Consider the following 21,898-nt stretch of genomic DNA (forward strand, 5'->3'; position numbering starts at 1 on the left):
TGACTATTTTATTTGCGTTTTTGTTCCTTCACTTCAAACATTCAAAAGACTGGTGCTTTTATTTTGTACAGTAACATCCGCCGGAAACACGCAGACTTTTGTTTTGGAAAGCCGCTGCTCAGCAGCCGCCATTATTCTTCCTGGCTTGACGCTACTGGAAAAGACGATTAAATAGTTTCAAACTATATAATTCTGAGTAAACGGGGCCACTGGAGATCTATTTGGTGCCGTCTGCTGATTGATATGTGCAAGTAGCACAAACTGAGCACAATGGAGAGACGGTCCGACACCACTGGTAAGTTGCTAAGCTAACGTTAGCAAGCTACCTGCAGCTGCCGCCGCGATCGGCTGCCCAGGAAGTAGCACGCAAATTGTGCCATTTGTAGCGGAAACACAACTGCTTCTAATCTATGTATCTGTTTTTACGTGCTTGCGGCCACATCCTTTCGACTACATTTGGGCTAAGTGTGGTGTTAGCGCGCTAACTAGCTCCTGCGACGCTGCTCGGTGTCACAATGAACTCTCCCATTTTCTGGACGCAACGGTCAGCCTCAGCCGGGGTTTGAATCGTCAAACGTCAAACTACGATACCGCCAATTAGCAGCAGCAGCAGCTCACCGCCCTGCTGCATCTGCACAAAGTTGGACTCTATCGCTTTGCTGTTTGGCGCTTAATCTCGTCTCTTCAATTTAGCACATGCACACGCATCGTGACGTGCACGCGTGTTTCAAACCCTCTTTTCCACAGCGATAAAATACGTTGATAGCTCAGCATCGCCCCCTACAGTAGCTAGACAAAGCTGCATGTAAAGACAATTACATGCGTACCAAGATCTGAAGATGGTATTTATTTATTTGAAAATGACAAATAGATAACAAATACAATAACATAATTTAATACAATAATAATAATACAAGTTTCACACAAATAAGCAGATAAAAGCAAGCTTACATGGGGACATAGGAAAACAAAATGTGTTTTTCTGAAACAAAATATTAATCTACAGTCATTACAGCCTTTTGGTTTTCAGCTGAAGATATTGTCTTTAGGTATAATTTAAAATAAATTTTAAAAGTCACAGGTGATATGATCTGAATGAATAATGAACAAATGTCTTCACAGTTTATGGGTGTGTGTACATCTGATGGTGGTAGTTAACGTTGCATTCAACACAAACATACTTACACTCACCGGCCAAATTAATAGGTACACCTTGTTGGATCCGGTTTTGCCTTCAGATTAGAACTGTCTTAGTTGTTCATGGCATTTTTCCGCAGATGTTCTGGTCCAAAGTGACATATTAGCATCACTCAGTTGCTGCAGATTTTATGGGCTGTAGATCCATGATGCAAATCTCGCATTCCACCAAATCCGAGAGGTTCTCCAGCATTCCCAGGTTACTTCATATCAATAAAGGCTGCCTAGTTAATTTATTTAAAAAAAAATAAGGTGTAACAGAAATGGCTGTAAAATAGTCAAGTTGTGCCAGCCTATTATTCATTTTCAAGCTCACTTTGACGCCGTGTTCTTAACAGGTGCTGGAGGCGCCCTTCCTCTCTCTTCTCTTCGTTTGATGGCTTCGCCTCTGCAGCTGACATACTCGTACATGTGGCAGGTGATTCGACAGCGAAACGTGCAGCAGTATGGGAAGGTGGAGGAGTTTGTGAGCATGGTGACGCAAACTGTTCCTGAGCTCATGAATTCAAAGCAGACCGCCCAGCTCCTCCTGGGACTGAGAGCAAGGGTGAGTTTTATGTATTGTGTCTGTGTGTGTGTGTGAACGTCTAACAGTCACATATAAACTTCAGCTGTTGTCTGCCCTGACCCTGCAGCCACTAAACAGTTTTTTAAACACAGGTTGCTCAGATCAGATTCGGCCTTTGATGCTGTTTACCCTCCAGGCTTCCGAGAAGGCATTCATTCCACCAGATTTGGTTATTGACTCCACACTTGTGTTGATGAGCTCCATATGTTTCGTATTATTACATGCATCAAGAACAACTGGAACACTTGTAATTACTGGTGTCTTTTAAATTTAAACCTGAAACCTCTTGTTAAGAAGGGAAGAGACAATATTGCTAGAAAAGAGAACATTTCGATGTGATATTTGTTTTTAAAACGAGGTTGTAATCTGTGTCTTGTGCTGTAGGTCATTTTGGAATTGCTTCATAAAGACGGCCCACCAGATTCCAGAGCTATTCAAACTTTAATCAACAGATTGAAAGTCTCTCCTTCTTTAGCGGTGAGGTTATATTTTTCTTCTTCTTCTTTTACTATCTGAGAAACTTGATGCCTTTGTGACAAGTCTGAAAGTTGATCCCTGTGTTGTAGAAGGACTCAGAAGTGGAGAAATCTCAAACCAACTTCATGGTGCTGGTCCAGAATCTGCTGAAAAACCCTGCTGAAAGGAAGCGATTCTTCCAGGTATCCCTCCATATCTGTCGTAACATGGCATTTGGCAGTCATTGCAGACTAATGTCGATTTGATGACAACTGTTAATAAATACCCAGTCTCAGAGCACAACATAAGTTACTAAGTGTTTGACCCTTATTTTTATTAATGATTCACTCCTTTATAACTCATTCATATTTCTCTCTCTACAGGAAGTGTTTCCCGTTCAGTATGGCGCAAAGTTTGACGTAGCGCTGCAGACTCTAACTGCAGGTCTGGTGTGCAAACTGGAGCAGCTTCTTCCTGTTCCCAATCTGTCCCAGGTATACTGTCACTTTTCATATTATTATTATTATTTTTTTGTTTTGTTTTTGACACAATAATAATTGCACTGCAAATGTATTCGTAATTCAAATAACTCTCCTCTCCTCAGCTCGGTGCCATGATCTCAAGTGAGGCCACTGTCCTCGAGGCATGTGGGGGGTTTATCCCCGATCCCAGGGATCTGAGGACTCTCCTCCTTCACCAGCAGGCCAAAGGACTTCTCGGTGTTAAAGGTACACTTTAGGTGGTTTTGTATAAAGCTATAATTGAATGTATAGAGATAGATGAAAGAAGAAACAGTCGAATGTCTTTGTTTCGGTTTTTGATGTCAGTATTGGACAGAACTTAAGATGCTTTAAAAAAAAAAAGACATTTACAGATTTTTGTTTTTGTGCAGCCACCATCTCATCATCAGTGGGCGACTGTGTACTCTCTTCACTTGCCTTTCGGCGCAAACCAGTAGAACCACCACCACCACCACCACCACCACCAGAATCACCAAAACAATTAGAGGTTACCCTCACTGAAACAAGTCCAACCTCCCTTAGTGACACCGAAGACTTGGGAGCGGTGTCCGATGCCTCGGACAGCGCGGCGACTGCCACTGCGCAACCGCAACAAGAAGGGCAAAACAGCGATAAAGCGGGCGACGGCGGCAGCACTGCGAAGGAAACAAGTGTCACAAAACCAGCCCAGAATCAGAATCTGGAGCAGGAGAAGAGTTTGGAACAGGTACAGTCTCCCACGGCCTCACAAACTACAGAAGAAGATGGAACAACAGCAACACCAGAGAAATCAGACGTGCAGCTGACGCTGAAATCAGACGTGCCCTTAAAATCAATCCCTTTCAGAGTAGTTCAGGTGCCCGTCAAAGCTTCCTCCGCTGCACAGAGCGCAGGCGGAAATAAAGAAGTTAATAAGTCCCAGACTCACAGGGTCACGCTGCATCAGTGGGTGTCGCACATCGCCACTAACTCACTCTCACTTCCAGCCTTGCCGCCACTTCCTCCAGCCAGCCTGAGTGATGGATATGGCATTAGGCCAAGCGTGAGGAGAAAAAAGCAAGTCCGGCCTCCAGCTGACAGATACACATGCAGAGTGTGCGACAAAAGCTTCCCGTATCAGTCCAAGTTAATGGATCACGAGCGCATTCACACGGGGGAGAAGCCGTTCGTGTGCACAGCGTGCAACAAAAGTTTCCGAACCCAGGCGTTCCTCAACAACCACCTGAAGACCCACAGCACGGTGCGCCCTTTCGCGTGCGGCCAGTGCGGCAAGTGTTTCACCAAAATGCAGAGCCTGACGAAACACATGCTCGCCCACAGCGGCCAAAAGCCCTTCTACTGCAACATCTGCAACAAGGGCTTCACGCAGTCCACATACTTCAAAAGACACATGGAGTGCCACACGAGCGAGGTGACGTTTCCCTGCAAGCACTGCAACAAAAGCTTCCCCACGGCTTTCAAGCTGTCCAACCACGAGCGCTGGCACACCAGAGATCGCCCGCACATGTGCGAACGCTGCGGGAAGAGATTCCTTGTCCCCAGCTTGTTGAAGAGACACATGGGCTACCACATTGGCGACCGCCAGTATCTCTGCTCCCAGTGCGGAAAGACCTTCGTCTATTTGTCTGACCTGAAGCGGCACCAGCAGGACCACGTGCCCAAAGCGAAGATCCCGTGCCCCATCTGCCAAAAGAAGTTCTCCAGCAAGTACTGCCTGAGGGTTCACCTGAGGATCCACACCAGCGAGAGGCCCTACCGATGCTCCATATGCGAGAAAACTTTCACTCAGGTGGGGAACCTGAAGGTTCACATCCGGCTACACACCAACGAGCGTCCTTTCAGCTGCGACGTGTGCGGGAAAACCTACAAGCTGGCGTCCCACCTGAACGTCCACAAAAGGACTCACACGTGCAAGAAGCCGTGGACGTGCGAGACGTGCGGGAAGGGTTTCTCCGTCCCCGGGCTTCTGAAGAAGCACCAGGGCTTACATCTGAGGGATGATAACCCCGACTTCGCTGGCAAACGGAGGCACAGGGCCAAACACAAGAAGCACTCGCTCAAGAGGAAGTTTGATGAGGAAGAAGAGGCCAGTGATGATTATTAATTTAAGAAATCAATCGTTGTAACAGACAGCTGTGATCAGGGCTGATGGTCATCACTGAAGTAAATAAAACAGGCTTGTTCAGGCATTTGCAAAGAGGAATTATTACTTGCATTTCAAGAGTGATGAGCCTGATTTCTGCTTTGGGGCACAACACTTCAGAGAGTCAGAAAAGACACATTTTGGACAGAGCTCATGTTGCACATCTGTAGAATATTTAGCAAAATTGACACAATGTGCTATCGGAGAAGACCTCAAACTAGCGATCGAGACGATTAACTCTTTTTAGGAAAATGTATAAAGGTTTTATAAATCAAACGTTGTAGCCTCATTTTCCCATAGACCTGTTCAGACAATTATTTTTGCAACCAGCTGGGTCGCCCCCTGGTGGCTAACTGCTACGTCTGTCCATCTTCCTGGGGTTTACTTTTCAAGGTAGAAGATAACATTGATTGTATTATCAGTGTTCTCTTTATTATACAGTCTGTGGCTTCAACAGACGCACTTACCACCTCTGTTTCTTGCGCACTGTTCTCCTCAATTATATCAACAACTTCATTAAGATATACTGACCTAAAAGGAAGAGGACAGTGTGGTCACTGCAGGGGTCACTGTCACCTTTCTCTAAAGCAGAAAATAGTACAACGTTATGTTTTGTCGAGCAACTATTATCAAAAATGTTGAGCTGTGTGGGGTATAAATCAGACCTTAGACTGAAGCTGGAGCAGCTCAATTCATTTAGTGTACATTGACATTTTATCATCATCATGTACTTGGATGATTAAACAAAATCAATAAAACTTTCACATTTGGAGGAAGAAATGATAGCAATTGGGCATTTTGATGATCGTTTTTCTTGTCCCTTTTAGAGGATTGTTCATTTTTATGACAAAGAAAGTAATGGGTGTTGGGTGACGCTTGTTTTTGTTTCTCTCGCGTGCTAATCAAGTTGTAAACAAAAAAAGTATTTTAATGCATGTGACTGTAGATAATGTATCTGCCGCGTAATAAAAGGTTGTAGTGTCACTCGGAAAAAAACAAGTCAACGAACGTTACGCGCTCCTTGTGGACTGTAGTGCTTCTTTCACGTTTACTTCTACACGTAACCATGAGAATTACTCCGTGCTTTTATTTTAGGTCAAAAAAAAAAATGTGTTTATTATTTCACGCTTTGTTCGGCAGTAGATGCAGGTTTGTTGATCTAAAACCAAGTGATTTTTAATTTTTTTTATAGGTTGAGCACAGAATCATTTAACATTATGCATATGAGTGAGGAGATTACGTTGTGAATCTAAGTGTGTGCTATCGTGGACAGCCTTATATACAACTATACTCGTAGTCATCTTCCTGTTGACAGTATTTTTTTTTTTCTCCTTTTGATGTTTTACAGAAAAAAATAAAAAAATCCTTTAAGCAAAGAGCTATACTGTACATTGTCCATTGTATTTGTGACCAAACTTTCCAAATCTTAAGCCTTGAAACAACCATTCACACTCACATCTACAGTCAATTTAGGGTGTCCAATTTGCCTTAAACCCCAAATCTGTATGTTTTTGGACTGTGAACATGCAAACTCCATGCAGAAAGGCCCTTCTTCTGACCGGGTCACTAACCATTGTAACAAATGTATGCCCCCCCCCCTTAAAAACCAAAAGCCTTTAAAAGTCCAAAATACTGTTTTAACTTTACTTTTTAGTGCTGTTTTGTTTTTTTAAAGCACCAGATGTCCTTGTTAAATGATGCTCTACAGATTTCTGTACAAGCTGAACATACTGATGCTTTTAAAAGTGTTTCAGTGTCAGTCCTGCCATCAAACAACTTGTCTGGAATAACTATTTCTGATATCTATGACGTCATTTTTGACTCGTAAAAACTCAATTACAGATATCTGTAGTTTTGGCGAGCCGAAATGACGTCACAGATATGACGTCATAGATCATTAAGAATACAACTCATCAACATCAGGAGATGTCTAATCACTGTTCTGAGGTCAGCGGGGAACCTGTTTGTAGAGAACCTATAATGCGTGACGTCCTTACGTCACTCAGGTGACGTGCGCGCGCGTGCTAGTAGCAGTCACCATCGGTTAGCGGAATAGTTAATTGAGCTAGTCGAGATTTGCTATGGATACATTTGTTTTAGGAACGTCTAACAGTCACTTGGCCATGTCGTCCTTCAACAAACAAAGACCAAAGGCTTTGGGTGTCCAGCGCATCATTGACATGTTTGGCTCCAGTCACAAAAACAGATGGATTATAACCTAAATGGTGAGTTTAAATTATTATTATTGTTATTTTTAATAATTATTTTTTGGAAACCGCTTACTTTGTTATTGTGTTTTGTATATTGTCTGCTTCATGCTCTTCGGTCAAACTATCTTGGTAAAATAAACACATTTTAACGCCCTCCTTACAACGGCTTTTACGGTAAATAGCCTGAGCCAACGACTCAGGCTGATTTGTAAGGACAGTAACATCCGGTTTTCAAAATAAAACCCTCAGAACACTGGTCTCTGAGCGCATGTTTGAAAGCACATCTTTGAATTGGAAAAAAAATTGTGAAAATCCTCACAGCTTTGTTTTACAAACCTGAAAACTGGACTTTGAACAACTGTATAAAGAGTTCTCTAAAAGTTGAAAAAGTGTGTATTCAGCATGTTGTGAAAAAGTTGTATTCAGCACATTGGTATCTGCTAGTGTGTCAGACATTTTGAGAGAAATCTCAGGTTAAATGTCCCATATTCACATTTTTAATCAAAAACATTATCAACTGTGAGATGTAAGTTATGACCAGGACTGACTAGGTTATAATCCGGTGAGGGCGTCTTTAAATATAGGATATGCTCTATTTTATCACAACAAAAACATAGTCAGTAATAGTTAAAGGAGTCTGCTGCCATTGCTGTATAAAGTGTCTCTCACCTGTTTGTAGATGATGTTCTTGAAGATGTTTCGACCAACTTGGGAGGCAGCAGACAGAAGTGCAGAATCAATCGATGACATGACCGATGCAGCGAGTGCTCCCACACCAATCACGGAGATGTAGCTGGGACAGAGATAATGAAGGGCAATTGGCAAGCTCATACCAGCTTTCCCTTCTTCATATGGGCTGGGAGTACCATACGTGGTCTGGTTCCAGTCTGAGAAGCATTAGGCAGATGTTATTACAAACAAACCCATGAACAAAATACCAGGGCCCCAGAGACTATGTGATTAGTAGTAGAAGTAGTAGTAGTAGTAGTATCCTGTCCAGGATGCGTCTGCTGAACATACGGCCCCGACTGGCCCGGAACTGCCGTTAACTGGAGGAGCGGCATTTCCAGTCAGCCGAGAGCGTGTGTCTTGAGTGAGTGTTTTGCCAATGTGGTGAGTGTATATATATATATATATATATATATATATATGTATATATGTATATATATAATATGTATGTATGTATGTGTGTTCATAATACTTTTTCAAACATTGTTTGAAGCTAAATGTGGCAAAACGTTGATGTTATTTTCAGTTTCAGATACTTTACAAACCAATAATGACAAACGTGTGTTTTGTATTATAATTACTCGAATTCAATTTAATATGATGAATTAATTCATAAAATAGAAAATGTGGTACCCCGCCCTGGTGTAAAGCCAAGGTTTCAAAGTGATGCACACAACAGTCAAACACAGTGTTTCTCAATCCTGGTCCCATGCCCTCCATGTTTTATGTGTTGCTGCTCCAACACACCTGATTCAAATGGTCATCAAGCTCTGCAAATAACCTGATAATGACCCATTCCTTTGAATCGGGTGTATTTGAGCAGGGCATGGGGTCCCCGAGGACCAGGATTGAGAACCACATTTATGCACTGAGAGTTTGAACGACTACAAAAATGATTTGCCTGACCTGTGACATGAAGTCACTGATAATTGTCTCGTGTAGCGTATCAGGTATCCTGGCAACCACCTCTGACTTGTAACTGGACCTTCCGTGAAGCCGAGCTCTGTGAATGACCGCTCTGAGGATCAGGTTCTGCCCGTGCGTAAACAAACACTTTTCGCTGTCAAAGAGGAAGAGGAAACATCAGTGCCTTGCCGTGCACATATGCTGCCATTTTTAACATCTTTTCTCTTTAACGTCACAGGTGTTTGACTGGACAACAGAATGGGACAACTGGGTATATTCCTCACCGAAAAGAGACACTTTAGCCATTACTGGTAAAGACAGGCGTACTCAGCATTTGAAGGGGCGATGGGTTACCTCCCTGTCAAGCAGACCAGTATATTTAAACAAAAACCCCTGGACGTCTACCTCGGACTGCTGCTGCTGCTGCTGCTGAAGAATGTGATGCACAACCAAAGTTTAATGCCACATTGTCATGCGAGGACAGACGATAGCAGTTTTCCCAACTTCACATCTGACCCAGGATCTCCTTTCTTTTTCAAGGTCCCTTCTCCTGAAACACTGGGACTCAAACAGCACTATCAGGTGAAACGTGCATTTAAAACAGTTGCAGCGTAACCTCAGAATAGAAACTGTGACGTTTCTCAGTATATTGGTGTTTAGATCTCTTTCCATTCCCGTGTCAGGACAAACGGCAGCAACAGGAACATTGCGCGAGTAAAGTGAGACGGCGGAAGACAGAAAGAAGCATTCATGCAAAAATTGAATTTTACAGCTCAAAATAACCCAGCAGTTAGACTTGATCAATGCCACTGATAATATTGCTTAACAGAGCTAGATTTGGGTGACATTTATATCATTTCTGTTTATAAAGGCCAAACAGAGGCAGAATAATAACATATACATAATAAGAGTTTAAAACCCACCAATCTGGCATTTATTAAACACAAAATTTGAATTTAACGTCTTTTCTTTATTTCCCCTCCCAGCTTACACTGGCGGATGGTGGCAGCACTTTGCCACACTGGATGGTTTTTAAGCAACAGAGTCACACTCTAGCTGGCTTAGCTCTGCTCGAGGACTGCGGGATGTACCACTTAAAAGTGTCTGTGACTGTTGAGCAGTGCGTTGGACACTTCTACCTGCACATCCTTAACAAAACTGGGAGTGGGGAGAGCCAAGCCAGGTAAGACGGCATACAGCAATTGGTGGCCCGCCAGCATCTGTATCTGCCCCGGCAGATGATTTAACAAATCTGATCTTAAATTATTTGGTTAAAATTCAAATTTCATATTGAGTTCAGAGCTTTTATTCTGAAAAACGTATTCAAATAGATTCTGCTGCTAGAATTGAAATTGAAACACCTGTTTGAATTAGTTTATTTCTGCAAAGTTGCAAAGTAAAAACTAGACCTTTTTATGTTATAAGCAGAACTTGAATGTAATAGTACACGTTTGTCTCTGTGTTTAATAGAAATACTCTGTCCTGTCCTGAGGGGGAAATTACTACATGGGCTAACCTTCTCCTTCTGCTGAATCCCGTCACTCTTGACGCCAGCCAGCGTCTTCGTTTGGTCAGCACCTTGGCCGGACACCTCCACCTTCCAGTGGGCTCGGTTTTCCTGTTTTCAAGAAGAAGTTCCCTCAAACAACAACAACAACAAAACAAGCTTGGGGTTTGGGGACAAAGTGGGCTTGCTGAGATGTCTCCAGATGTCTCAGGAGATGTTGCTGAACTCCTGTGGCCTGTCTGCTGTCCAGGAGAGAGAAGACCTGATTTTACCCAAACGCTGGAACACGGCGTGAAGATGGAGGAGTTGGCAAGACTGCTGGAAGCTACCATTTTGGAATGGAAGGGGGTTTGTGAAGTGATCTTTCCATGTACAACTCATCTCCATTCATTGACATATTCTCTTCCTTTAAAACTGGAACAAATGCACACGGAGGGTTCAACAGGAAGTGCTGTAAACTATCAAAACAGGCAGCCTTTCCTGCAGCCCTCAAACACACTGGCTGCTAGTTTCCCACTTGTATTGGAGAAGATTCTGGCGTGGCATGCTTTTCAGACGCCGATCTACCACTCGGACGTAAACCCAGAGGCACCGGGAGTTACGGAAACAGATTATATGCAGGAAATACAAGGATCTTCAATCTGTGGTCATCCAAACTGGTTTCCACTTCACCGTTCAGAGCCAACTGTGTTTTCTGCCTCCAAAGCAGAAACTAGCTGTTGCGAGCAAGTAACGGCTCTTATTTCCGAGTATTTCTGGACCGCAGACTTTTCGTCACCACCATCTGTGGTCTTAACATCGTCCACACTGCACACTACTATTTACTCCTCACTGCCAATGACCCCGGCCATTTACAGTGACACTTCCACTCTGACACATGAGGCCGTCGATGGGCCATCGCAGGCCACTCGTCTGACCTTTGGACCTCATCTGAAGGAAACCGCCCGGTGGACTGAATACTACAGAGCCAGCCACACTGACTCAGAAAGACGGCCCACTGTGAGCTCACTGGGTAAGTCTGCTGCTGTTGACTCCTATATGACTGTGTGGGATTGTTCTGGGTGCTTAGTCATTCAGGTCATATGTTGGGATGACTTGACCTTGTTTGAAAGGGAGCCCACAGATGAATGTAGCTCAATGGATGCATGGATGAAGGAACATATGGCCCTAATGTAGTGATGGAAATATGTGAAGCGCGGCTAACGTGGAAAACAAATGACTGTTTTATGATTGTATTTTATGTTCAAGGCATAGAACGAAGCTGTTAATCACATGTTGTTTACTCAAAACTGACATGCTATTATGCTATTAAAGAAGACCTGAAACTAGCAATTTAGACCATTAACTCAGGACAATGTTGACTGAATTAGGCTCATTTTCCCATAGACTCTCATTGAAATTAAATATGTTTTTACTTTTCAGTTAGACTTACCTTGCAAACCAGAAGACGCCATCCACTTTTATATACAGTCTATGGTTAAAGACCACACATACACAGCATATAATTAAGAATCAAATGTATACTTTCATAGAAAATAAAGTTGTTTTTTTTTGAGTGAATAAAAATCGCACACAATATTGGCAGTATTGTTGAGACTACATTTGATGAGCTCCTCTTTTTTTCACTGTGCTGAATTGTTGTATTGTTTATTTATTTTTTTTTTATTTTTTTTTTTAAAGGTCACGTCATCTTTAGCCAAGAACCTACAAAAGACCTCGACTCAGCGCTCCACAAAATCCCGTCTGTTTCTCATCGCTCACCTCTGACAGAGAAACATAATGATGTCCTGCTGCTCGGCTCCAGATTAAAGCCAACTCAGACGCCACCGACAAACCGAATACAGAGGACTCGGCTGTTTCCGAATGAGCAATTGTCGATACATCAGTGTACGGAGACGATTGAACATCTGCTGGCAGCTTCACCCGGGATGAGTCAGGACGCGATGTCAGCAACCACATTAGCGCGTCACCTGACACTGTCTGGACAAATTGAACTGGAGTTTACACCAGCGGTACCTTCTGAACCTTTGAGTGGACGACTTGAGACGTCATTTACTACAAACCCCCTATTTAGTGTAGAGTTTCTGAACTCATCACCATCTTTTGGCTCAGTGTTGCAGACCTCCAAACGTTGTCACGACGCTTCTTCGAGTCTTCAAAGCAGAGTTGTGATGGACTTACAGTCAAACTCTGTCACAGACATTAATTGTGAAACACAGACAGTCATTTCAGGCATTTCACCGACACCAGTAACACCAGCGCAAATGAGCTTCTCTTTTACCCCCCAAATAACTTCAATCCCATTGAGCACATTAAAGGGCCAGTCCTTTGAAGACCAAACATCTGTCAGATCCAGTCATGAAAGTATGCCATTCATGCTGTCATTGAAACAGACTACTGTGCCAACACTGCAGCTTGAGCAGACCCAGCTCATTCATAACTCCTCCAACATATTCTTTACCCACGCAATAACAAGCAGCGTGTATTTAAATGCAACAACTACTAAAATAGACCCAAGCTGGATATTGCAGGATGATCCAACTCATCCTGCAATATCCAAGAGCATTGGATCAGTGTCTGGGGTAAATTCTGGTCCAACTGCTCCCTCTACTGCTCAAGAGCCGTACCCTGCGTCTTCCATTCATTCAATACAGAGTCTGGAGCCTTCATTCCCATCGTGTGGCCAGGATCATGTGTATGTTAGTGATTGCACCCCACCTATTCCCAGCACCTACCTCGAGAGCTCATCGGATCATGTTCTTACCTTTACAGCAAGTTTCCCTCCAACTGAGATCTACTGGACTGCTTCTCCATCACAGATTTTATCATTTGATTCAAGTGGAAAAGTCTTTTCTACAATTCCATTGCCCACCACCAACCTCTTCTCAGATAGTAGCATCTCCACGATAACGTACACACCGTTAATTGGCGTTGGCCTTTCCTCAGCTACAAGACAAAGCTCAGTCGGGCCACCACAGTCTTCATCTTTTATGTCAGGTAAGTGCTCGCCAACTGTGAACATGTTATGAATCAGAGCAAAACATTAGAAGTAATATTTAAGCACCAGGATCAAGTGAGTTCTCTCTTCTTCTATTTTCTCGTTCCTTTTATTCAGGAAATTGTATGAGCACCTGCTCTTTGTCCCTAGATGCAGACTCCACCTGCTTTTTTCTGGTCTTTATAGCTCGATTGTGTGTCAGTGGAAGTGAAAAGGTGTTTAATTAAACATTTTTCTGTTTTACTGTGCAATAATTTAAACAATTTTTACTTTTCAGATTCCTTGAATCTTCCACCCAAAGTGCTGCAGTCCATTCCAGTGCTCATGGCCACTGTTGGCTTCCCCTTTCTCTACTCGATCCCTTCTAAAACCTTTCTGGATCCAGAAGATGGTGAAGCAGATTCACTCTCCCTGGAGATCAGACTGACTGACGGGCCTCCCCTCAGTGTTGGGACGTGGTTGGCTCTGGATGGTCTGGATCTTCACGGGGTTCCTCTGGAGGTGGACATGAAGTTTGCTCCACAGCACCTCCTCCTGGTCGCCCGGGACAGACAGGGTCTGAGCACCACGCTGCCAATGACTCTGGATCTGCAGCACAGGCCAGTTGAACCGTGTCACTTTTTCACCATGACGGCAAAACGCAGCCTCCACTCCATCCTCCGTCATCGCCACCTTGTGGACGACCTGCTGTGGAAACTGTCTGGCTATTTTAACAGCTCCCACAGCCACCACCTTTCTGTTGTTTCCATGACTCCTGGGTCCACAGTGATTTCATGGTACAACCACACCTTTTGTGAAATGGGGCAAATCAAGAGAACACATTGCAATGTTGATCAAATACACAGCATGTGGTTGGCAATGGTGTCTACAGGTGGATCCGTCAACCTTAAATTCAGAGAAGCAATGCTTCCAGAGTTTCCCATCACTAAAGTTGGACCTGTGAGCTACAGACAGGACTGTTTTACTGCATCTCCCCCTCCCACATTTGGCAGTTATACCACTGCTGACTACACCACTATGAATCCAGGTTCAGGCACCAATACTTCCCTCTGTCCCACCTCTAACTCATCTGCATCTACGTCCATCACCCCCAACTCTTATCAGTGGATGGCTGCTATGTTTACAGCTCTCCTCATCGTCTGCCTACTCATCCTAATCATCCTCCTCGTTGCCGTAGCTCTTTACTTCTGCAAAGGTTCTGGAACGTCAAGAACAGTCACCACTTGGCCTTCAAACCGCCAGCTGTCGGTTCACAGCAGAGATCTATGGGCCATTGGTCCAAGGCGTCCTCCGTTGCTTCAGTCTGAGCGGCCTCCTCCACTGAGACTCTGGATCAATCTCACACAAGATGAGAGGCCACTTTCAGTTGAGAAAGGACCAAACATGCGCGACAAGGCCCTGCGGCCTCGTCCTCCATATTATGATTTTTCAGATATATAGTCAAAACAAACAAAACAGAAAAATCCTCATGTTTGTACCAACATAATCTCAATGTTCCAGTCCCGCAAGTGCAAATGGTTGATATAGAATTATGCACTCACGTGATCCAAAAATATCTTTCAACATAATTTATCCAAAAGCAAAAGTTCTCTACTGACGGCATTTATTGTTTAACACAACATGTGAGCAGATATATCTACAAATTCATGGGTAAAAAATAAAATTACAAATCCATTGTTTGAGTTCATCATTGTGTGGTCCTTTTTGTTTTGATGACGCAAGATGGCTCCGAAAGTCTGAAAAACACCGATCCACTGATCTCGTTCTCGGTGTACTGTATCTGGGGGAGGTGCATCATCTGGTGGCCTTGCCATTTTCATGAACATCCATCCTGGAAACAAGGAACATGTCAAGTTTGATGCATAAACAAATTGTGTCCATCTACAGGCTTCATTCATGGGCTCACCCAAAGTAAGACGATGCACACATTACTGAACGTGACAGACAGTGACATGATATTTCACAGTTACTCACCCATTCTCTTCTTTCAGGTGCTGGTACAACTCAAACTTGTTGTTGACTGAGCTCACTCTTCCAACAAACTCTTGGTGCTTCCTGGAATTGGCCGTGGTGATGCGATTGGTCCACATGCTGAGGAGCGACACGGGACCTGCAGCGACATTATGGAGATATAGCAGGTAAAAGATGCCCCAAGTGTGGCCACAATGACGTCATACCAGGTGATAACCGACGCAGTTATTCATATATAAAGAGTCTTTGACTAAATATACTGCATTACTTTCTATCAAGTAATACAGAAAACCTAAAAAAAAGCAGTTTGAACTTGGGTTTTGAATACATGTAAAAACTGTAAGCAGCCTACAAAGAATGCTCTTTGTACTTGATGTTACATTCAATCAGTTACATCAATCAAAAATAGAATCATTGATTTGCAGTCGATGTGATTTGCTAATTGCAAAGTCTGAAAGACATTGACCTAATATATGAGACACTTTAGAAGTGTTTTCTGTTTTGAAGAGAGCCAGTCTGATGAGTATTTGTACCTTTTGCGCGCTCTGGAGGTTGAACCTCCTCAATCGACAGGCGTGGTTTCTTGTTGAGCGGCTCTGGAGAGTCCGGAGAATCCTTGATCACTTCTGACTCCGGTTCTTCTTTATCCAGCAAACCCTTTAGCCTTTAGATTAGAAACAAGATAGTGTAACAGCATTACATTCTGTTCAAAAGCAACAGATATTTCAGCTCAAACATGACATACAACAGCCATCATCACCTCTCTGAGTCCTGCCAGCTTTTGTCTTCCGTGTCCTTGTTGCCATTTTTCTCTGTCCTGTCTTCCCTGTCCTCCCTCTTTCTCCCTCTCTTCTTTCGTTCCTCCTCTTCGGGAGGTTTGCTGCGGCAGGCGATGATGCAGTCCAGAACCCGCTGGTGTCTGTCGGTGGATCCGGCGTGAGTTTTCACTAATGTTTCCAGCTCATTCCACATAATACGATACTGTTCATCTCTGGAAATACCAACAGTGAAAAAAAGTGAAAACTTATTCTTTCTCAAAAACACAGGATGGAGGAAGTCAAGGTTTATTTTTAGTTGTTTAAATAAATACCTCTTGGGGCCTTTGCCTCTGGATCCCACAGTGGAGATAGGAAGTGGGTCGTTCTTCCTCTCCATGTCTACCAGGTTGTAAACAGTTTTCTGGCAGGTCAGAACATCGTCTTCAGTCAGAGTCTCCTTCACTATCAGGGTGGCTAGAGGAACCACCTAAGACAAATAGAACATCTTAGCCAAAAAGGACGTAACATGGACTAATGTGGGAAAAACACATTCTTTCACAATTCTTGAGATCATCAACGAACAAGACAAATATTTGAAAAAATCCTAAGTGCTGCTTACTGCCTGCATGTTAAAAATTGTGGTCTGTGAGATGATCATGGGCCAGTATCGAGTGTGACGCTCCAGCTGCGCCTTGGCCCTCTCAGCTGGCAGCTTGCCCGCTGGATTGTGAGAAGCCTCTGAAAACGGAGTTAGCCGGTTCTCCCTCATGAATTCGCCAAAGTCCTGAGGGGGAGAGCGAGAGAAAATAAACAGTCTCCATCAGCAGGGTTCTGGTGAATATTTCAGCACAGACTAGGTAAGCTGGACTCACTGTGATTCTGTAGTCTGTCACTCGGCCTCCACAGCCCTCACTGATGGAGGGTGGATCCTCCAGAGTGGAGCGGTTGCTATTGAGAACGTGTAGGAAGATCTCACCCCCGTGGCTGCTGAGCATGTGGCTGATCACTTTTGAGCCCGACTTCCTGGGCAGCTCCAGTAGCACTGATCGACCTGCATATGGTGAGAGAAGTTATTGCCAAACTACTCATACATGTGGTGTACAGATCAGCTCTGACACTGCTACAATACATAGTACAGAAGAATTAAAAATGCACAAGCACGTGGGTTTTAAAGTGTTTCTCAATCTCACCGTTGAGAAGAAAATTGGTCAAACATGACGACGGACGACTGTTAACATCTGTGGGGGAGATGCGATAGGCTCCAGTACAGTAATGGAGTTCTAAGTTGGGGGAAAAAAAAAAAGGTACATGTAATGGCAAATATTCAACTTCCGAAAAACTTTTAGGGATAAGGATAATATAACATTATTAAACCTGGGAACTTGCTGTGCCCACCTATGCTGTTGGTTCTTGGAGTGCACCATTTCAGTGTAACCGTCTCTTTGAGTCCATTTTCCCGAGTGCTGGTGCCGGCCATATGCAAGTCTCCTGCACAACCAGAAAGAAATGTCAATTTTTAAATTGCAATGATCAAATAATGATGTTATACAATAACATGTGTGTCTAAAGCGTTAAAAAAAATACATCTGATCTCTGGATCTATAACCTGCCTTGCTTCCATTTATATTTCACGTCTCAACAGAAATACCCACCGCTCCTAAAGAACTCCAGGTGAGCGTCTTTGTGATGCAGGAGCTCCACGTCATAGTTGGCTGATGTGTTGGCATGCTGCTCTTCCTGCCCATCCCCATGGAGAATAACAAATACAGGTCAGCATTACTTTGTGTAAACACAAATACACACTGCTATGCACACGCACACACAAACACAAAAACGCACACTGCTGATTTCATGTTCCAAAAGATAAATGATAATGACAAAACAAAAAGGAAAATGCTCAAAGCTAAATATTTGTCTTCTTATATAAAAGAAACTTGGTTTTTAAGTAAAAGGCACAACATTGCTTCTGTTGAGCAAAAAGTATTTTGGCTGTAGCCTTAAAATGGGGGCAAATCACAAGCTTTAAACGACTGTTACAGGTAGAATCGTGTTAACACATATACAAGGATGGTCAGTTTAAAAAACAAAAACTAGGAAGAGCACAATGAACCACACAAAGACACTAAAGGGAGAGTGAGTGGGATCTGATGAGGGAGACAAAAGATGTGAGGAAAGTTGAGGGACAACTTTTTAAACACACTAACAGATTTGAATAACTCAGAAGAGGCAATGCTGGTCACAGATGTCTTGGAATTGTCAGAAGGTGAATACAGCATTCACATTCTATTTAATAAACCAGTATCTCAAACAGAAATGTTTCAAGGAATTCAAATTATTTTAAAAGAAAATGGTGGATTAAAGTAATTACATAGTTTAACTGAACAAAACTCTCAGATTGTCCACATGAGACCAGAGTTGCCTATTCATCACTGAAGCCTCACCAGCACATCTGTAAATAAACTAAACCTCTTTGCAACACTACTGCTGAAAATATATATATATATATATATACTGAAACACTACATGATGTAACCTCTGCTCCTTCCTCACTTGCATGTGTGTGTGGTAACGTGTACTAACCTGTTCGCAAACATTTAATGTGGGCTAGCAAAACAGAAAATACAGCATGAAACCAGCAGCAGGTTCACAGTCATATCAACATGCAGATGAGTTAAATTAAAAGATAAAAGATACTGTAAATTATCAATGGTCATTTGAGTTGAGGAAGAGCTAACACATGAAGATTAAGCAAGCATGGAGAAAAACAGGAAAGCTGTGAGAGTTAAAATAACGAAAACAAAGCAATCCTCAAGTAAAAAGTGGCGAGCTGCATTCTGCACGTGACAACATTGATATAGAAGAAAATAAAATAAAAAGCATTAAAATGTATGTGAGTATCACTTATGACAAAGCATGTGCAAGGCCAGAGCAAAGGGCAGGAGCGCCGTTACCTTCATGGGAATGTTTGTAATGGTGGTCGAGGCCAAGTCAAAGTGCTGCTGGACGAGAATGTTGAGTTTGGTGGAGAGGTGCCGCCCGGCGCGAACACTATATACCTCACTGGTGAGCAGAGGGGAGATCTGTGACGGCAAGAGAAAACAAAAAAACTGTGTGACATGGTTCAATCATATGTGGTTTGGGGATAAAGACAAAAGCAAGCCCATTTCATATTATTTATTTCCCCTGAGCTTCTTGTTAGCACTCACCTCTTTTTTTGGACGGTCAGACACCAGTGTGTCCTCACCTTGTGGGTAAATGTGCACTAAAACCAGATCACACTGCTGAATGGCCATCAGCCTGAAACACACAATAATAAGTTAAATATAAGAAACCAAGTCTATGATGCAGTTCTCAAATCATTATTGATACTTTACTTTATTGATACATTATTGATTACAGCACATTTCTCCAATTAGAACAATATGTGTCACTGACCTGTCTGAGCCTGCTGCCAGCTTGTTTTGTTCTATAATGGTTTCCTGGATGCAGTCTTCCAACATGCGCACATGAGTGTCACTGTAAGATTAATACAAAAACAAGGCTTACATTATAACTTTTAAGTTACAGAATAATAGTGTCCTTTAGATAAGGTAGGAGACTGATAACTGTGAATATATTAGTTGTTGACTCCTTAAATGTTTGATGCTTAAAATAAATCCCCAAAATTAGGAGGTATTGGGCACAGCAACATCTGGCTGATGGCTGCCGTGTTTCTTCTGAGCGTGTTTACCTTTTCGCATTGGTGAGGCAGATAATGCGACCCCTGTTGGCAACTCTCTCTGCTGTGTCCATCAGAGCGATGCGCTTCTCATGCTGCAACTCTGTGATCTTGCACAACGACTCCACCGCAGAAACAAGCCCATGGAGGATACTGCAACACTCTGGGTCCTCACGTGGGTTAGGTGGCCCAACAGCTGCCAGAGCTGCCATGAGCTGCCAGAGAGGGAAGGAAACCACAAAATCACATTGCAAGTACAGTTCTGAAGAAGACTTCTGCAAAAGTATGATCACTGATGTATTGGTGGCAATGTTGCACTTCTCCAAAATGTGAACAATCTGGAACTGCTGAACACAGTGTTTGAATACAGTTATAGAGTTTTACCAGACAGGGTTACCTCATGAATGCTCTGATCCTCCTGCCTCCAGGTGTTCAATATGTGAAACTCTGAATCACTCACAATGTAATTAACCTGTGAAGGAAAGAGGTGAAAGACAATATTAATAAAATCCGAATTATTGCTTTTTAATTAAATAAAAAAATAATGAAGACCAATTATCTAACCAGTTTGTTCAGTGGATAAACATCATAGAGGATGCGACAGTACTCCATGGAACACTCCACGGCACAGGTCCACAGGGACTTGGACACGGGGGCCAAAGGAATGACACCTTGAGCTCGGCTCTTTGTCAGTACGTCACACTCCACCTGCTGGCGACTGGACTCGGCCATGTAGGGACAGTGGTCCACCACAAAGACCGTCTTGTGAGACACTGAGAACATCTTCATTTTGCCAATCTGCAGTATGTGCTGACCTGTAAGAATGAGAAATATACAGCTATTTTTAGCTTTTGGTTAATGTGTCTTGCAGTTACATAATCATTATCATATTGTTAGCATAGTATTTTTCTATCATTTCCTGTCTATACTATTGTGACTAACGTGTCATTCACAATATTTGTGTGATATAGTTTTTTAGGCTCTTGAGCGTTAATGGGCAGAGCCTTTGGTTTGTACTCATTAGGTGTATTATGTTTTCTCTCCCTTCTTTCTGTCCACCACCTCTGCTCAGTCCCCTATTTTCCTCACCCCCAAACCTACCGAGGCAGATGGCTGCACATCTTTAAGTCTTGTCAGAGATTTCTTCCTAAATCTTAACATTATTTTATTTTCTCTCCACTGTTGCCTAGTGTTTCCTAATTGTGTGAAATGTTGGGCTTCTTTCTCTCCTTGACTTACCAGACAAGACGTCTTGTAATATTTGTTTAGGCTTGATTGGTCTGTTAAGCATTATTATTATTGTTGTTGTAATCAACAATCATGACATCCCATCCCCCTTGTGGAACTTTAAAATAACCACTAGGACTGTTTGTTGGCAAGGTAGACAGCATTTTGAAGGCTCTCACGTGAAAACTGACAATTTTCCACATTTACGATTATCTTAATTAAGGAAATTCACCACGACCGAGTAATTGTGAGCTCGGTCTTTCTTTTAATCCAAATGCACACTTATATCGAATGCTGTAGCATCCCTACATGCAGTAACTGCACGTCACTGCACTACTGTGTTTAGCGCAAACTACAGTTAACGTTCACTACACGAATAAACATACTCGCTGCTAAATATTCCCGTTGGTGTGTAAATATTAACTTACCCGGAGAAGACCGTGTACGTCGCACCGACTGGAATTACTCTGAAAGTGTCTGAAACTGCCTCTACTTTCTTACGGTTACGTTAAAATTAATAAACGAGATGTGTGCTCAGTCCACCGCTTTAGCCTGTTAGCTAATACGAGGCGGAATCGTTTGTTTGCTGATTCACTTTCATCACCGGCGACGCGAACATTCACCCATTATGGCATCTGTTAAAGCCTAACATTGTGTTTTACTATTTAATCCAATTTGAAGTAATATTTACTCTCAGTGTGTGAACACACTTGAACCAATTAACAAACAATACACTTGAAAGTCGATTGTTATTAGCAGATATGTCTACTGGTGTTCCGTCACCATATGTCTTCCCCCCTGTTGTTGGGCCGCACGATTAGACAGTTCCGAGTCTGCGCGAAAATTTCATTACCGATTATAGATCACAAAAATAGTAAACCCATTTGTAAATAATCTATCATCCGGATGCAGAGGAGTTTCAAGTCACTTTACTTCACAGTTTTAAATTTCACTTTGTGTTTAGTGTACTTTTTTCTTGATATATATTCAAACACTACATAGCAAAATAA

General features: G+C 42.8%; 3 protein-coding genes across 10 annotated transcripts; 2 read left to right on the forward strand and 1 right to left on the reverse strand.

Moving 5' to 3' along the window:
• The first annotated feature begins 84 nt into the window (after positions 1-84).
• On the forward strand, positions 85-6,242 carry si:dkey-14d8.1 (zinc finger protein 878). The gene is made up of 7 exons (XM_058624793.1): positions 85-295; positions 1,536-1,744; positions 2,150-2,242; positions 2,332-2,424; positions 2,605-2,715; positions 2,826-2,949; positions 3,114-6,242. The coding sequence occupies exons 1-7, from the start codon at positions 271-273 to the stop codon at positions 4,823-4,825; spliced, it is 2,367 nt and encodes a 788-aa protein (XP_058480776.1). The 5' UTR covers positions 85-270; the 3' UTR covers positions 4,826-6,242.
• A 642-nt stretch (positions 6,243-6,884) lies between these two features.
• On the forward strand, positions 6,885-14,782 carry LOC131456681 (uncharacterized). 5 transcript variants are annotated; one of them, XM_058625210.1, is made up of 9 exons: positions 6,885-7,089; positions 7,754-8,187; positions 8,746-8,841; positions 8,948-9,147; positions 9,250-9,291; positions 9,696-9,892; positions 10,180-11,228; positions 11,897-13,213; positions 13,492-14,782. In XM_058625210.1, the coding sequence occupies exons 4-9, from the start codon at positions 9,055-9,057 to the stop codon at positions 14,652-14,654; spliced, it is 3,861 nt and encodes a 1,286-aa protein (XP_058481193.1). In that variant the 5' UTR covers positions 6,885-7,089; positions 7,754-8,187; positions 8,746-8,841; positions 8,948-9,054; the 3' UTR covers positions 14,655-14,782. The 5 variants fall into 5 exon arrangements, with proteins under 5 accessions (XP_058481193.1, XP_058481189.1, XP_058481190.1 ...); XM_058625206.1 differs by having other exon boundaries at positions 8,948-9,291; XM_058625207.1 differs by having other exon boundaries at positions 7,754-8,167; positions 8,948-9,291.
• Positions 14,783-14,831: 49 nt separating this feature from the next.
• On the reverse strand, positions 14,832-21,686 carry ints13 (integrator complex subunit 13). Of its 4 annotated transcripts, none has more exons than XM_058625221.1 (18): positions 21,317-21,686; positions 20,226-20,476; positions 20,059-20,133; positions 19,674-19,876; positions 19,379-19,459; positions 19,150-19,240; positions 18,895-19,023; positions 18,524-18,547; positions 17,596-17,680; positions 17,318-17,431; positions 17,134-17,223; positions 16,816-16,994; positions 16,563-16,727; positions 16,276-16,430; positions 15,946-16,176; positions 15,719-15,849; positions 15,189-15,324; positions 14,832-15,045 (listed from the first exon to the last, which is right to left on the reverse strand). In XM_058625221.1, exons 2-18 carry the CDS (start codon positions 20,448-20,450, stop codon positions 15,009-15,011), a joined length of 2,151 nt encoding a protein of 716 aa, XP_058481204.1. In that variant the 5' UTR covers positions 20,451-20,476; positions 21,317-21,686; the 3' UTR covers positions 14,832-15,008. The 4 variants fall into 4 exon arrangements, with proteins under 4 accessions (XP_058481204.1, XP_058481205.1, XP_058481207.1 ...); XM_058625222.1 differs by having other exon boundaries at positions 17,339-17,431; positions 21,317-21,685; XM_058625224.1 differs by lacking the exon at positions 18,524-18,547 and having other exon boundaries at positions 17,339-17,431; positions 21,317-21,685.
• Between the last annotated feature and the right edge of the window lie 212 nt (positions 21,687-21,898).

The sequence above is a fragment of the Solea solea genome, chromosome 3 (genome assembly GCF_958295425.1).
Source record: "Solea solea chromosome 3, fSolSol10.1, whole genome shotgun sequence".
Classification (NCBI taxonomy): Eukaryota; Metazoa; Chordata; class Actinopteri; order Pleuronectiformes; family Soleidae; genus Solea; species Solea solea.

Bases quoted from the DNA above. Each gene is read 5' to 3' on its own strand.
- LOC131456681 (XM_058625206.1), top strand. From the start codon at position 9,055: ATGGGTTACCTCCCTGTCAAGCAGACCAGTATATTTAAACAAAAACCC. The intron at 11,229-11,896 runs GTAAGTCTGCTG...TTTTTTTTAAAG, and splicing joins GCCCACTGTGAGCTCACTGG to GTCACGTCATCTTTAGCCAA. The intron at 13,214-13,491 runs GTAAGTGCTCGC...TTTACTTTTCAG, and splicing joins GTCTTCATCTTTTATGTCAG to ATTCCTTGAATCTTCCACCC.
- ints13 (XM_058625221.1), bottom strand. From the start codon at position 20,450: ATGAAGATGTTCTCAGTGTCTCACAAGACGGTCTTTGTGGTGGACCAC. The intron at 19,024-19,149 runs GTGAGTGCTAAC...TTGCCGTCACAG, and splicing joins CTGACCGTCCAAAAAAAGAG to ATCTCCCCTCTGCTCACCAG. The intron at 16,431-16,562 runs GTAAGCAGCACT...TATTTGTCTTAG, and splicing joins CAATTTTTAACATGCAGGCA to GTGGTTCCTCTAGCCACCCT.
- si:dkey-14d8.1 (XM_058624793.1), top strand. From the start codon at position 271: ATGGAGAGACGGTCCGACACCACTG. The intron at 1,745-2,149 runs GTGAGTTTTATG...CTTGTGCTGTAG, and splicing joins TCCTGGGACTGAGAGCAAGG to GTCATTTTGGAATTGCTTCA. The intron at 2,716-2,825 runs GTATACTGTCAC...TCCTCTCCTCAG, and splicing joins CTGTTCCCAATCTGTCCCAG to CTCGGTGCCATGATCTCAAG.